This window comes from Vulpes lagopus, chromosome 13, assembly GCF_018345385.1.
Source record: "Vulpes lagopus strain Blue_001 chromosome 13, ASM1834538v1, whole genome shotgun sequence".
Taxonomy (NCBI): Eukaryota; Metazoa; Chordata; class Mammalia; order Carnivora; family Canidae; genus Vulpes; species Vulpes lagopus.
The window spans coordinates 2970123-2986882 of record NC_054836.1 but is presented as its reverse complement, the minus strand read 5'-3'; the positions used below and the strand labels follow the sequence as shown (position 1 = coordinate 2986882).

The 16760-nt window shown below is 41.1% G+C and overlaps 2 protein-coding genes across 2 annotated transcripts in view; one reads left to right on the top strand and one right to left on the bottom strand.

Moving 5' to 3' along the window:
* Positions 1-16760, bottom strand: part of SND1 (staphylococcal nuclease and tudor domain containing 1) — a 420936-nt gene that overhangs the window by 397159 nt on the left and 7017 nt on the right. The window lies entirely within an intron of this gene.
* LOC121474814 (complex III assembly factor LYRM7-like) lies at positions 14236-14581 on the top strand. Its single transcript, XM_041727937.1, has one exon. It carries the CDS (start codon positions 14267-14269, stop codon positions 14456-14458), a length of 192 nt encoding a protein of 63 aa, XP_041583871.1. The 5' UTR covers positions 14236-14266; the 3' UTR covers positions 14459-14581.

Sequence of the window (16760 nt, the reverse complement as noted above, 5' to 3'; positions counted from 1 at the left end):
TAACAAAAATACGTTAAAAAGACAGTTGACTCAGAACCCAAAGTGAGGTATGGTGACTCACCAAAGAATGAAGGGCTACGGTGTACTTTCAAGTCCACTACAAATAACAAGGTAGAAAAGTCACAGGAAGAAAGCAGAAGTTCAATGAAATCTACAAAACTCTAAAAGTGAAGAAAAGAATATAAGCTTTTTCTCAGAAACACTACAGCAAAGAGAATGAACTCCTTTCCCTCTGTGGCACAGAAAGAAGAACCAGGAAAGTCACTGGGCTGAAAGAGCCACAGTGCCATCTGGAAGCCTGCAACTGCCACAACCGTAGCTGCACACAAAGGGACTGCATGTCAGAATGACAAAGCAGCAGGCCAGGAACCCTGCCCTGGACAAGGCATTTTCTCTATCTAAAAATACCATCAGGGGATGGGGAAGGAGCTGCTGTGGACCAGATAGGAAAACCTTTATTAGATACACTCTCATGAAGCAAAAAACTTCTATTAAAAAAAAAAAAACAGAATTAAAGAGTAACTGAAGAGAAACTAAACTGGGGAAAATTTCAGGAAGTATATCAAAAAAAGCTTCTTGGCAGCCACAGCTGTTGCCTCCACAAGAATCATCATCACTTGAAAATTAAAAAGTCATTGAAACAAAGAGCAAGCAATCCCAAAAGAACATAAGCTGTGTGGTCTCGGAGGTCTTTCCCAGAATACCCGCCAACAAGCCAACTCTTTCTGGCAAGAGCAGAAGGAAACCTAAATTAGAGGCCCAGCATTCAAACACACTGAACTGGAAGCCCATGGCCTCATGACAAGCCATTCACTTGCTCTGGGCACACCAGTACATTTAACAGAGATGAGCGTTAAGTAAGTGGCTGCTCCCCAGAATAGCTATACCACAAACTGGCCCTCAGTTTGAAAATTGGGGAGTTCACATCTCAGAGGGAATAGAACAATCATCTACAGATAAGAAGCAGCTAAAGAGAACATCTAATCTGGGCCATTTTAGAGATGAAAAATCTGCAAGCAAAACAGGCAAAATGACTTTTGTGGACAGTAAAGTATGGATGGCCAAGCAAGGACTAGAACATGAAGTCCCTGAATCCTGATGTTCCACTACGCCACCACACGTTAGAAAAAAGTATCTGGGGACCTGACGTCTATTAAAGAAGTATCTTAAGTTACCTACTAATTAAATCTTTTCCCCTAATTACAATCTCCATTTATATGTGTCAGCAGAGCAAGTGTCAAAGACTAAGTCACTAAGCAAGTAAAGCTTCCATGAGCCAGTTGCTCAAAATCAAACCAACATTTGTTAAATACCACCATATGCAAGGCAAGCAGAGACTTAAGATTCCAATATTACAAAAGAACACCCAAAAAGGAAACACAAAGGAAGAAAACACCAGGATGATAATACAGAATTGGCAAACTACACCCGGCTGGCCAAATCCATGCTACCGCCTGCTTTTTGTACAACCCATGAGCTAAAAATGGCTTTTACATTTTTAAATGGTTGGTGGTGGGGGGGGGAATCGAAAGGGTATTATGTAACATATGAAAAGAGTATGAAATTCAAATTTCAGCATCCATAAATAAAGTTTTATTGGAATACAGCCAAGATCATTTGTCTATGGCTGCTTTCACATTGGAAGCTGAGTTGAACAGCTTCAACAGAGACCGTATGGCCTACAAAGCCTAAAATATTTACTACCTGGCCCTTTACAAAGTCAGTTAGCCAACCTCTGATATATTATGACAAGGAAGTGAGATGAAAACTAGTCTTATGGTAGTCTAAGTAGCAAGTGCACAACAAAAATAAATTCTGGACTATCACTTCAAGTTATACAAACTGCTCCTTTTTGTAATCAGAGAAGGGACAGAGGTATGTGGTAATAAAAATTTAGTTTTCGAATCAAATCAGTATCAGTGATCTTTGAAAGTTAACTGCCGCTATTTGCCTCAGTTTCCCCACTTATAAATATTCATAAAATATATAATACCCACAAGAATTGTTATGAAATCTAAGTAAGAATAAAAGCATTTAGCATAGAAGCTGGCCAAAAGACCTAATAAATAACAGCCAATATTGTTTAAGAAATGGCTCAGGGGTGCCTGGGTGGCTCAGTGAACTAAGCGTCCTACTCTTGATTTTGACTCAGATCATGATGTCAGGGTTGTGAGATTGTGCTCCGTATCAGACCGCACTCAGTAGGGAGTCTGCTTGGAATTCTCTCTCCCTCTGCCCCTACACACTCTCCACTTTGTAAAATAAATAATTAAATCTTTAAAGAGAGAGCAAGAAATGGCTCAAAGTGTGGTCTCAAGTATAGATTGTAAGAGTATGTACAATAGAAAAAGGTAGGGCAGCCTGGGTGGCTCAGTGGTTTAGCACCACTTTCAGCCCGGTGAGTGATCCTGGAGACCCAGGATTGAGTCCCACGTTGGGCTCCCTGCATGAAGCCTGCTTCTCCCTCTGCCTATGTCTATGCCCCTCTCTCTGTGTCTCTCATGAATAAATAAATAAAATATTTTAAAAAGAAAAAATAGAAAAAGGTGGACATTTCCTCCAGCGGTATAGAAGTAAATATCAAAATCATGGAAAATTCACCAACAACTGAATTCAATCAGAAAGGATTAAATAATCCATAATTTTTTGAATTATTAAAACCCAAAATTCTCCTATTTATCAGCTAAGATACCCTCAGTCTAGGAAAGTAGATTTAAGTGCTTATGTCAGAATCTTTGTCCTCAGAGATAAAGGTAAATTAGTATCATAATGTACATCTGCACTGAACTTTATCCCTAACCAAGTGTGGTGGCACTCATAGCCTCAGAGGACGATGAACTGTGAAATCAGTCTTGAGTCTGAAAACAAACAAGTAAAAATCATTCCTAGCACTGTGATATTCCCTCACGTATAAATGAGGTCAATACTACTATTCTCTGAGTTGTTAGGATGACTAAGTGAGAGGCCTCACAGTCCCTGACACTAACAGGTACTCAGTAAAAGTTATATTAAGTACATTGGTCTCTCTTCCCTTCCCTCCCTACCCTCCACTCCCTTCATCCTCACAACAATGCTCGGAAGAAGCTGAGCAGGCACTGTTCTCCACATCTTACAATGGAGGAAACTGTGGCACAGTCATGATAGCAGCAGAGCTAGAACCCAGGTTTTCCCAGTACATTTTCAGTAAACCCCAAATGCTAAATATATGAGAACCGTGAGTCCAAAAATTGGTTGGCTGGGGTTGGCGGTAGGCAAAGTAGGTGAAGAGAGTCAAAAAGGTACAAACTTCTAATTAAAAATACATAAGCCATGAAGATGTCACATACAGCATGGCAACTATAGATAATAATACTGTACTGCAGATTTGAAAGCTGCTAAGAGAAATCTTAAAAGATCACAAGAAAAAAAGTTTTGTAACTATGTATGGTGACAGATGCTGACTAGACATTGTGGTAATATTTTATAATATACAGTCAGGCTACTATGATATATTAGTTTCAGGTATACAACAATTATATGTTAAAAAAAATATGGTAGCTTATATAAAGCACCAAGGTTATAGCTTACTCCTCCACAAATAAAATCTCCCCATGAAAGAAATAACTCCATCTCTGGGAAGCCTGTACCAGGACTGTCCCCAGAATGATGATCCTCTGAAGAACCAAGTCCTTGCTACTCATGTGCTCTACTCTTGTCAAGGACACAGAGATCAAGACAATTACTCAGAAATAAGAACTCAGGAAGAACTATATGGCAGGCAAACAGGAGTGTCATTTCAGAGAAATCCATTCCAGTTGTCAAGAGAAAACTTCAAAGTGAGCAACAGTCACATGTGAAAACTAGCAAAAGAAGAAAAAATTAATTGACTTCAGAACATAAAAGAGTATCACTAAAGGACTTGGATGTCTGGTTGTGGTCAAGTAGTCAGACTATGTTAAAGGTAAAGGAAAATTACTGCAGTGACCAGGGCTTCTTGTTGATTTCACAGTTTAAATTTAAAATGGCCCCGTAGGTGTAGTCCTGAAGTGTTCTTAAGCACAAAGAAAGATGTTGTGATGGGCCTTACAGAGAAAATGTTAGATTAAATTTCACTCGGGCATGAGTATATATTAAAATAAGGCACCTTTAAGCACAAGCACATATGGAACAAGGTCAGCTATCTATCATTTGATGATAATGTGATGACCAGAGGCTTGCAGGAATCTAAACCTGTATTTCTCATAGGAGAGATGGTTCAGTATTCTCTAGTTCAGTGTTTGCAACTTCACAGCACCTAACTACCATGAATGACTTGACTAACTACCATGAATTACATGACTATAATAAACACAGAGAAAATGACAGGGCAATTGGGGACCCTGGATGAAGGGAACACAGAAATTGTCTGTACTACCCTCACAATATTTATGTAAGTTTGAAATTTTTCAAAATAAAGCTTTAAAAAATTTTTAGGTGCTAAACATACTACAGGCTGCCCTAGGCCTACAAAACAATCACTAAAACTAGATCTCATGATAGCTCTGAAGTTGGTGGTTGTCTTGCTCCTCACCTCCCTCCCTCTTCTGCTCTATGCATACAACACTAAGAAAATAAATGTCAAATTGTTATTATGTTGCAAGGACCACATCTTTTGACATGAGCCATTCACTTCTTCACAAAATAAAATGCTTTAAAATCACAGAATCCAAACCTCCTCTGAGCACACAGTTCAAAAAGGCTATTGCACCCAAAAAGCATCTCTTGGGTCTTAAAGAGTCCCTCTTTCTTCCTATGCTGGTAGGGATTTTAAAAACTTACATGTGTGATCTAATTAGATTTAATATTCAGAAAAGTCAAAAACTCCTTAATGTCTCAAAAGTTTTAAGAAACAACTGATGGGAATTCAGTTATGGGGGAATCTTTGGGTGGCTCAGCGGTTTAGCACCTGCCTTCGGCCCAGGGCATGATCCTGGAGTCCTGGGATCAAGTCCCACATCGGGCACCCTGCCTGGAGCCTGCTTCTTCCTCTGCCTGTGTCTCTACCTCTCTCTCTCTCTCTGTCTCTCATGAATAAATTAAAAAAAAAAAAGAAAAAGAAAACTGATGGGAATACAGTTATAATAATTGAGAACGTTCTATAAGAAACAGGAACTCCACACACACTTTTGTTTTCAGTGAAGCCTTGTAATCTTGGTTATAATTTCTTTACCCCTCAGAGTGGGCTGCCTTTATTATAAATAATGCCTGAATACCCCACCCTAATCTAGAAGGGGTCTTTTGGGAGATGCCAAAAGAAATTCTCTGTTAATAATGTAAGACATTATTGGATTTTCTTTTGTTCTTAACCACAACCTAAATTTCCTCCTCCTCCCATCCCCCATACATTTGGCCTTCTCTACAAAGTAGGTTGTGATGGAAGGACAGAGTAGGATTTTCACCTGGCATGTGGAGGGGACAGGAGAAGACTCTCTACTGCTGATCAACTATAGCTACAAACACTCAACAGTGATAGCACTGCAGCCACCATGGCTACAGACTGGAGGAAAAAATAACCCAGTCCAGTCCCATGATCTTTCAAATGAAATAAAAGAATAAAAAAGGCAAAAGTGAGGAGGATGCACAGGAAGCCTCTGAAAAAAACTACAGAGCAGCAATCACTTGAGAGCTTGTTAGAAATGCAGACACTCCAGTTCAACCTAGGACCTACTGAATCAGAATCTGCACTTCAATAAGATCCTTGAGTCATGGGTTTGCACAATAAAGTTTTATTAATTCCGGATCTCTATCCCCAAACTGCCGGGCTCAGGAGCATGTTCTCCAGCAAATTCAGCTTACATGGTTTCCTCAAAGAGGCGTACCCAATCTCCACACTGGGTCAGATAGATTTGCTATATGTGCTGAGTACTCTGTATACTTCTTCCCATGGGATATATCACAACGCTAGAGTTGTTTAGTACTGGTTTTCCTCTTGAAGCTACAAGATCTATGAGGATGGGGCATGTGAGTAGCTCAGTGGTTGAGTGTCTGCCTTCAGCTAAGGTTGTGATCCTGGGGTCCTGGACACTCCCCACCAGGACCCTGCTTCTCTCCCTCTGCGTAGGTCTCTGCCTCTCTCTTGGTGTCTCTCATGACTAGGTAAATAAAATCTTTCAAGAAAAAACAAAAACAAGATCTAGGAGGACAAGGACCAGGTCTACCCTACTTATCCTAATAGCTCCAGAGCCCAGAACAAGACAGGAGACAAAGTAAGCATTCAGTTTATTTTTTAATAAATGAGTGCCTCTACCATGTAAAAGCACAATGCCAGACTCTGAACATCAAGACATGGTCCTTGTCCTTAACTCCTAGCTTAGTGAATTTTTGCTGAAGCTAACAAGAGCTAGGATCTCAAGAGCACGTGCCACATTCACAGCTGTTTTCCTATTTCTCTGCCAAATGACAACAGGTAGCCCAAACACCTGCCACCCATCTCCTGGGCTTGACCCACAGGCAAGCATGTCCTCATCTAGTCCTCCTCCCTTCATCCAGGATTCTCCATTCCAAGAGTTCAGTATCTTGTCCGCCTTCTCTCTGCCCTCTCTAACGCAGCTCCAACAGTCTTCAGCATCATTCCATTCTCCCCCTGGGAGTGTGTTATTTCTGTCAACATCATCTTCAGCCCCCTTCCCTTATCAGTCCTCTTATTAGAAGATGTCGAATTTCCCTGGTTACCTCCTTCAAGAACATCTTACCTAACTCATTTCTAACCATGCAATTATTTCCTGTAAGCTGTCAAGTCTACTCTATTCAACAGAAACCACTCAAATCTATATCCCAGACCACAATGGAGACTCTCCCAATTAAATGTTCAATATTCAATTGTTTTCCCACTTTCCTCAATCATTTCCTATATCCCTAAAAGGGACACTAAGCAAGAGCGATAATTTCTTCTAGGATTATATTCTCCATGATTCTTACATTTATTCTTATTTAACAGACAACAATGTCTCGGTAGATTTACACCCCAAAGCCTGTATCCAAATAGCAAGGTAAGGAAAATATATTTGAATGTCTTAATTGAAAGCAACGAAAGTAACACTATTTTTTTTATCTTCAGAGAAATATTAAGTGGATAGGCAAAGAGCACACTGTGACAGGGAGGGAAGTGCTCAGAGAAGGCACAAGCAAGCACACAGCAGTCTCTGACAGGCTCATAATCCTGATCCCAGATGGAGTCCAATGCAGCACTTGAAACATCACACTCTAGACTCTAGGACTCTAATATAGAGGTCTCTTCTAAGCACTGTACGTGCATGGTCCTAATGCCAGTCATGAGCAGGGCTAACAATTCAAGGGCCATGCCTTCTGAATGTTTTCCACATCCCAACATGTAGCAGTGATTACCAAGCAATGGTGGACTGGAGCCCTAGTCCAAAGATTTGGTTGGGGACTGCCAGAAATTTTAGAGCACCGAAAGCACTTTAAAAAGTCATTGATTTGGGATGCCTGGGTGGCTCAGCAGTTAAACATCTGCCTTCTGGCTCAGGGTGTGATCCTGGAGTCCCAGGATCAAGTCCCACACCAGGCTCCCTGCATGGGAGCCCTCTGCCTGTGTCTCTGCCTCTCTCTCTCTCTCTCATAATAAATAAACTCCTTTAAAAAAGAAAAGTCACTGATTTGTACTTTTTCTTAAATACTTCAAAATACACACTTCTAGAGTATCTGAAGAAGATACCTCAGCTGGTCTTATGGATTTCAAATAACTGATAGTTTTTCTGTTCACATACATTTCATCCACATGCCCACTCTGTTTCAGAACTACTTCCTGTGGTCACAGGAGAAGAGGACTGAAGATCATATGCCTCTTAAACTTCTGTTGTCCCCACCACAGGCAGAGGATACAGTTCCCCAAAGACAAAGACTTCTTCCCTTAAAGAAACCCAAGAAAAAGTTGTTCCTGATGACAAAAAAGGCCATTCCTCCCCTGTGCAGGAACTGATGGAGGTGAAGCAGGGGTTGCTAAGGCAGGGTGGAGAAGCCTGGGACTGCATTCAGGGAGCTACTCGGTTACTGGGTCAGTCCAGGCCCCAGCCTACCCATCTTCCCCATCCCCAACTTCAACTCTTTTCCTCCTTAGCACCCTCAATGCTCAGAGGAAGGAGGGAAGGGACCCCTTGATTTCTGATCCAAGGAGGCAGTGGCCAGAGGACAGCTATTACTCTACTTAGCTCCCATAGCTGTAGCTGCCATGTCTGACTTCTCATAGCTCTGCCTGCATAGTGGCCGGGAGTACAGAATGTCACACCACAGTCCGAAAGGAAGGCTGACACCCGCTAAAATGAAAGCACACCAGAGACCCTGAAATACCTGAAAGAAATGAAGATTGTTGCCTTTAATATTATTTCTCAGGTTTGCTTCCATAAAGTCCTATGTATTTTTCTTAGAAGGAACTTATAGCAAAAAGGATGCTAGCTTATAGAGAATACTCAGATTCAGAGTGAATCATCTCTAAAGAATATCTAATATATTTATTTTGGTTTATATGCAGAACTGACTGTAGAACTTAAGGATGTAATTCAATTTCTAAGCTACCCATGAAAAGCATTAATTTTCCCATTTTATTTTCTAGATTTGTTTGGAAACTTTTCTTATTTGCAACATTAATAGTCAATTTTAGATGTCAAAATAAAGTACAAATCACAAATCTACCCTAAACATTTCAGAGTTCTTTACTGCTAAATTAACGTACTACCCCAGAATTCTCCTTATCATTAAAATCCTAGGAAAACTACTATGGAGGAATAAAAACTGCAGTCTCCATGACCCCTCCATCCTTCATCACAGATAATGCATACCTCCTCTAGAAGCCAAACAGAAGGCTGTCTGGCCTACCTGGAATTCTGTGTTATTTTAACTACAGCTATTGCCCAGAAGAGACTGCTCCTCCATTTTTATTAAAAAAACATCCAAGGGCGCCCAGATGGCTCAGCCCCTTAGACAGCTGCCTTTAGCTCCCTTTAGCTCAGGTCAAGACCCTGGGGTCCTGGGATGGAGCCCTGCTGGGCTCCCTGCTCAGCAAGGGGTCTGCTTCTCCCTCCTTCTGCTCCTCCCCTTCCCCATGTCCCCTCATGTTCTCCCTCTCTGATATAATCTTTAAAAATAAATAAAAAAATAGAAACATCCATAATATTCTACATATCCTATGCTAACCACAAAGACCAGCTCTGATTCCCCTCTCCTTTTTGGGGTAGGGGAGGGGAGCACACTCTTTAATGAATAATAAAATATATTTAACATATAAAGCAAGGAAATTTCCAAGTTTATAGATAGCTCAGACTCACAGGGCATCTTTACTCTTCACATTGTGCCATCAACCACTTTCAAAAACCAATTTTCTAACTTCCTCACAAAATCTAAGTCCCAAACTTCTTATTCTCCCTACATTGGCTTTCAGCTTCTCCTGTTGATAATCAAAGAAACACATTTTCTTTGACACAAGAGCAAGAGAGGTACTTTGATTAAGAGCATTGATACGGGAACACTTAAGAATTAAATGGAAACCAAGAGGTCCAGCTAGCAGCCCTACGCTGCCTTGCTATGTAACGGAAAGTTAGTCCTCCAGAGATGGAATCATGATGACTAACATGGGGGCAGGGCAGGCTTACCCAAGAGCTGGGCCTGTGCCCCACAGAGAGCCTGCAGGTCTCAAGAGATTCTAAAGCGCTCACAAGAGAGGAGTTTAACAAGATAACTCAGCTTTTAAGTAATAGAGGCAGCCTCCTGGCCTCTGGGCTGTGAAAGGGCTCACCTGCCAACAGTAATAACACAAGCAATTACTACACACAGAATAATAGATCTCAACAGGATTCCAGGACCCAGGCATTCCAGAGTCTCCCTTCCGCACAGAGGAAAGGAAAAAGAGGTAGGGAAAGAATGCACGACTCTTCATGAAGATCTGGGAGCATCCTGTTAGTTAAGTAGATAAGTTACACCTGGCATAATTCACTATTTTGGGCTGCTGCCAAAAATAAAAATGGCCCTGGTATTAAAGGCTATAAAACAATGGACTTTCCCTCTCCTGGAACAGAATTCATAAAGTTTAAAAGCTCACTAACCTCACATTCCAGAGACTGGAAAGAAAAACTCAGAAGCCTCACCTCTCGTTCCTTTCTCTACTACAAACTTCCAGCAGTGCTTAGTCGCTTTAAGCAAGTTGCCTTAATCCTGCTCATTGCATCCAGACTGCTCATAGCTGCTTCGAAGCCTATCTGAGTATTCCCACACTTGTACTTACCCATTTCTCCTTTTTATCTCATCCATTTTATTCTTCTGCCTCTGTCAAGACCTGTCACTTTCACCACCTCTCCAGAAAAGGTTTTTTAAACTTTTATAACAGATCTGAAAACATCACACCTGATTTTCTAACCCATCCATCCTCCAAGAAAACCATCAGTATTTAAACTCACAAGTTCCACTTTCATTATAAAACAAAGCTACCTACCTCTATTTAACAGCAACATTTTAACGAGACTGACAACTCAAATCTCCTCAGCCCAAAGCCTCGGGTCTCAAGCCTAGGCCACTTCCTCTCCATAAAAGGCTTTCTTAGCCATGAGACCCTCCTCTCAGGACGCCCCAGTTGCTAGGTTTACAGAAACATCTACCTTCTGTTTATATTGGTCTCTATGAACTTTTTCATCCCACACTCTCCCAGATTTGACTGTTCTTACTAAGCACAGTAAACATCCATTTTATCCCTGGAATCAGGGCACTTCGAAGTGAAAAGGGGCATTAATGAAAATTATGCCAAGACAACAGGTGTGAACAGCAACAGCCTGCAGCAGACTGTTCTTACAAAGGTGCCAAGGCCAGGTAAGGAACTATTCCTTGCAAAGAATGAATTTATCTCCTTCTCTGGGAGACTGGGAATTGGCATAGGGAACCAAGAAAAACTCAAATTTGGATTACTGAGTCCCCTTGGAGAAGAAAACAGAAAATGTTTTAGGGGCACCTGGGTTGGCTGAGTGACTGACTCTTGGTTTCCACTCAGGTCACGATCTCAGGGTCATGAGATTAAGCCCCCAGTGGGACTTGATTCAGCTTGGAGTCTCCTTGAAATTCTTTCTCTCTCCCTCTGCACCTCCCCCCACTTACATGAGCACTCTCCTCAACAAATGTTTTAGGGGTGCCTGGGTGACTCAGCTTAAGCATCTGCCTTGGGCTCAGGTCATGATCCCAAGATCCTAGGATCAAGACCCACATGGAGCTCCATGCTCAGTGGAGAGTGTGCTTCTGCCTCTGCCCCAATCTCTCCCCATCCTCCAGCTTGTGGACATGGTCGTGCATTCTTGCACCCTCTCTCAAATAGCCTTAAAAAAAAAAAGTTTTACTTTGTAGTGAAAAAACTGTTCTAGGGCAGCCCTGGTGGCGCAGCAGTTTAGCGCCGCCTGCAGCCCAGGGTATGATATTGGAGACCTGAAATTGAGTCCCGCGTCGGGTTCCCTGCGTGGAGCCTGCTTCTCCCTCTGCCTGTGTCTCTGCCCCCCCCCCCTCTCTCTCTGGGTTTCTTGTAAATAAATAAGCTAAAAAAAAAAAATTTGTTCTAAATATGTCACTATATCAACTTCAAGTTTTGATGTGGATTTGGGCAGAGATGGAGTTGAGGCACTGGTGATTAAGGGTATGGGAGGAAGGGCATGAGATGCAACCTGGTCCTAAAGTACCAGAGGCTAGAAGGTTGCTGGGAGAATGGGGGTCAGGGAACCCAAGAGAGCCAAAACTTTTCCCTGTTGAGTTTCTGCCTAACTAGCCACCCCTGTGCCATTGAACAACAACTAGTATTTACACACACACACAACTGCATCTTCCACGCATTACCTAAATTTGTTTAATCTTTCCTAATCCTAATCTTTCCTAATACTTCAATAGCTAATATCGCTGAAGTTCAGAAGAGTTACACATTTGCCAATGCGCACGTTTCTGCCAGGTGTTCCCAGATTTCTAAATTTCATAGACAAGGCTCCCCTGTCCCCAAAATGTCCCATTACTTAGTTTTTATTTTTGCTAAGGATATTAAACAAAGGTTGTCACATTATTTATAAAAATAAAGGTATTTTAGCAAAAGAAAAAGTAGTAAGAATATAAACTCAAAACTAAAGCCAGTTCTTTAAATTGAAAAACTTTAACAGCACAAGACCTGCCAGGTGTCTTTATTTCCCTCATTTTGCTCCAGCAGTTCCACTTTCATCCCCCTCTGACTTGAGGATTGATACGGAAACTGCTGGACTAAACCCAACTGAAATGTCACTGAAATGTCACATGCGCTGGACACTGTGCTAAACATTTTCCATGCATTCTCTCAATCAGCCACAGCCTCACAAGGAGAGTGCTCTTATTACACCCATTTACACGCAAAGCTGCAACTTGAAGGGATAAAATTAACCTACCCATGGTCATATGGCTAGTAATCAGTGTTGCTAATGACTTGAACCACAGCCATTCCAGAAATCAGTTCTACCCCCAAGACACAAGTAATGTCTATTTCCCAATGCGGGGTTGGGGGGAAGTGGGGAGTGGGGTTAAAAAAAAAAACTGCCTTATGTAAGTAAACCCTGTATATATCAGCATTTAATATTTACACATATATAAGAATTGACTCCTTTCCAAATCTCTTTCAATCGTTCCTATTAAATGAAGAAGAAAGTTCCAGTTTGGTGGCAGGAAGCCTTTAGCACATCTTCACAACTTGTTAAGCTTTCTTCATAGCTCTCCACAAGATGCTGTACCTAGCTAGAATTTAATAACACTGTTTTCGTTGTGCATTTTTTAAGGTACTTTCAAGTTATGGCAAGTAACACTGGTTTTCCATTTCCAATAGTGAAAAAACTTTGGTTTTTTTTTTTTTTTTTTTTAAGATTTTATTTATGTATTTGAGAGAGAGGGAGGCAGAAGACTAAGCAGGAAGCCTGATGTGGGGCTCAATCCCAGGACCCGGAGACCATGAGCTGAGCCAGCCAGGTGCTCCAAATTAAGTTTGCTTTAAAAATATTTCAATTTTTAAAATAGCTGATTGCTCAAAAGACTTTTGAACTAAAGACAAGTAGAGGCAGTGCTCCAGTGCTCAAACCATGGTAGAGGTCCACGCACATGTGAAGTCCAGGAAACCTGAGGTAAGCCATTACACCAAGGCTGGGCTCAGCACTTCACTGAAGACTACCAACGCTGACTACCCTGGTTGTCTCTCTAAACAACTCTAAACATAGCAGGGTTTCCCCACACAGGATGTGGTCATGCTTACCACCTCCCATCTCCACCTTCTTATCCAAGAAGAAAAAGAAAAAAGAAAAGCTATGTGCCAGTCCACAGGAAAAAAGTCAAACCTTTCACATGAATTTGCCTTTCACCTCCTCATGCCATTTGCAGCTAGGTAGCTGCACACTTCCTTAGTCACACAGCTCTCTAGAACCCAGAGAAAGCAGATGAAGCTAAAGCTCAAGTAACCTACTCTCCTTTAAATACTAGGACCTTAAAACACCTGAGGATCTTCAAGCAATTAAAAAGTAGTTATTTTGTGATCCCCAGGCAGTTGGGCCCTGCCCTCTAATGAAGAGATAAAGTGGTTTTCAAGGATACTCTGATTGGAGAAACAGAGGACTACCAAACGTGCAATAATTAATGAGTAATGAGAGGTTAACCTGTATTTTGCCCTGAATTTTACCTAAGATGGTATCTATAAGAAATAAACAGGTTAAGTGTACGTAAAACCACCCTACAACCACCAAAAACATTAAGTGATATGAAAAGGTACCAGCACTGCAGTTCCAGGATGTATCTTATGGAAATGCCAACACAAGAACAAAAAGATGTAAAAAGCACGTTAACTCAGTGTAGCAGTATTAGAACCATGAAAAACCAAAAACATCAACAAATGGGTAAGTAAAAACACCCAAATGATAGAATACTCTTCAACCACTAAAGAATGAGATAGGATCTATAATTATGACATAGATGATCGTCATTTTTTTTAAAAGTTGCAGGACAGGGGACAACTAAGTGGCTCGGATGGTTAGGTGTCTGCCTTTTCCTGGAACAGAGAGGGAGCCTGCTTCTCCCTCTCCCTCTACCGGTCCCCCTGCTCAGTCCCTCTGCTCCCCCTGCTCGTGTGTGTGTGTGTGTGTGTGTGTGTGTGTGTGTGTAAAGTTAGGAAACACATTTCCTTAGGGGAATGAGTCCCCCTGCTCGTGTGTGTGTGTGTAAAGTTTAGAAACACATTTCCTGAGGAGAGGTGGCCGCCGCGGTGAGGAGAGCCATGGGTCAGGCGGCCAAGGTTTTACAGCTCTTTAAAACATTACAAAGGACCAGACAACAGGTTTTTAAAAATGATACCAGAGCATTAGAAGCAGCCAGAATAAAGATAAATGAAGAATTCAAAAGTAATAAAAGTGAAACTTCTCCCAAGAAAATAGAAGAGAATTGGTCCCTAGGAAAGAACTCCTTGTAGAAAATGTGCCATATTGTGATGCACCAACTCAGAAGCAACGAGTATAAAATCAAGTCTTTGTAGTTTTTAATCTTAAATATGTAACACTGGCAAAAGTTTTAGAAATGCACATATTTCAGAACTAGCTTCTTGAAAATGAATGAATTAAAGTCTCATAATTAAATTTCACATTAAGAGAACATTATTGAAAACTGCAGAACATAGCTAAATATTTCTAAACAGCATTAGATAAGACATGTCATTTGTTTTGAAAATCCAACTTTATGAACTAAAATAAATGCTCAGGAGGTATGTCATATTAAAAAAAAAAGAAAGAAAGAAAGAAACACATTTCCTTAGGGGAATGAGTCCCCCTGCTCGTGGTGTGTGTGTGTGTATGTGAGAGACAAGTTTGGAAACACATTTCCTTAGGGGAATGAGAATGAATGACAGAAAACTGAGGGCTAAGGCCAGAGGGAGAAATATTTTTGTATTTACTTTTATATACTTTTATACTATTTGAAATATTATGAGCAGGGATTAAGTCCAAAACTTAAATATTGGTAATTATTAAATTATTAATGCTGGTTGGCATTCACCTGAACTTTTTTTTTTTTTTATTTACATAAGTAAATAGTCACAGAGAGAGAGAGAGAGAGAGAGAGAGAGAGAGAGGCAGAGACACAGGCAGAGGGAGAAGCAGGCTCCATGCACCGGGAGCCCGACGTGGGATTCGATCCCGGGTCTCCAGGATCACGCCCTGGGCCAAAGGCAGGCGCCAAACCGCTGCGCCACCCAGGGATCCCTCACCTGAACTTTTTGAAGAAATTTAGGGATGAACTAGAAAACTGCTGGGCAAAATAAGGAAAAGCCACTAAGGGAACTGTAGATGTGACCCTTAATCATAAGGACCTCGAAGACCTGAGAATTATAAGAAAATTTTATTTTCATATTAGACAAACTAGTGGTATAAAAAATAAAGACTAAGACCACCAGAGGTCACTCAGGGTTTTACTGATATTTAAGAATGGGGCTTATAAACAAGAAACATGATAGAAGGTCCAAGTGGGTGGCTCCCAAGGATTACAAAAGCAGAAAAGTGATTAGCATAAAATTCTCATGTTTGTAGATGACACTAAAGACTTCACAGCAGCAATGTGCCAAGTTATTGGCGCCAAATTATAGAAAGATCTTGGGAATCTATGCAAATAGAAGAAAAAGTGGCAGATGAGTGTTAAAATGAGCATATGGCCTAAATCAGGCATATAAAACAACTTCTTAGCTGTCAGTTATGACCCAAGAATAGGATCTCAGATCACTGTAAATGGACCCTTGAGGACAGCAGCCCAATATTGAGCTACAGGTTAAAAGCAATGCAAAGTGTCCTGGGAGCCATCAAGACAAGCTCTAAAAAGAAAGAGAAACTAGTATCCCCCCTCATAAAATTCTGATGCACCCACCCCAACACATACTATGCTCCTTTTGTCATTTGTGTCCTGCCTCTTCAACTACATATAGAAAAGGAGTTAAACAAGATCAGTGGGTCTCAAATGCCAGTCCCTGAACAGATCCAAAAATGACTCTTGCAGAACCACCTAGGAGAGGCTTTTTTTAAATACAGATTCCCAGGCTGCACTCACAGAGATTCTAATTCAATGCCTCTGAAAGGCCTTCTAGATGGTCCTGAAGCAATTATCTGTTCAAAAAAATCACTGGACTGCTTCACTCTAAATCTACTCCCAGAAAGGATTCAAGAAAGCTTACAATTAAAAATAAACTCAAAAGAAAAGAAACCATGTGAGGAACTCCCAAGAATAGATTATGATTCCTATACTTGCACATTAAATGAAGTGGAAAAGATCTGCAAAAGACAATTAAGATGATCTAAAGGAAGAAGCTCCAGTCTTGAAGTGTGAAAAGCAGAACTCAGAACCCTACCAATCCCCCCAGATTCCTCCAATTAAGAGCAGGAGGAGAATAAACTCTCCTCATAAGCTACAGGTTCCCAGAGTGCCCTTCTCATCCCCACCCTTCTCAATTCAAGACCTGTTGCCCCAGGAGAATGTCAGGGTGTTCTGAAGCAGAGGTGAAAATGTATAAATAAAATCTGCTGGCATGTTCCTCTGGGTTCCAAACAAGCACTCCCACTAATCTATCCTGAGCCCAGGAACCTCCTAGCTCATTTCTATCCATCACCTTCAACCAACTCTGCTACCCAATCACTTAGTCTAATTCAAATTCTAACTTCCTCATCTTTTACACTATAAAAACCACATTTCATAGTTCATCTGTCTCAAAAAAAAAAAAAGCAATGGAAACAGAA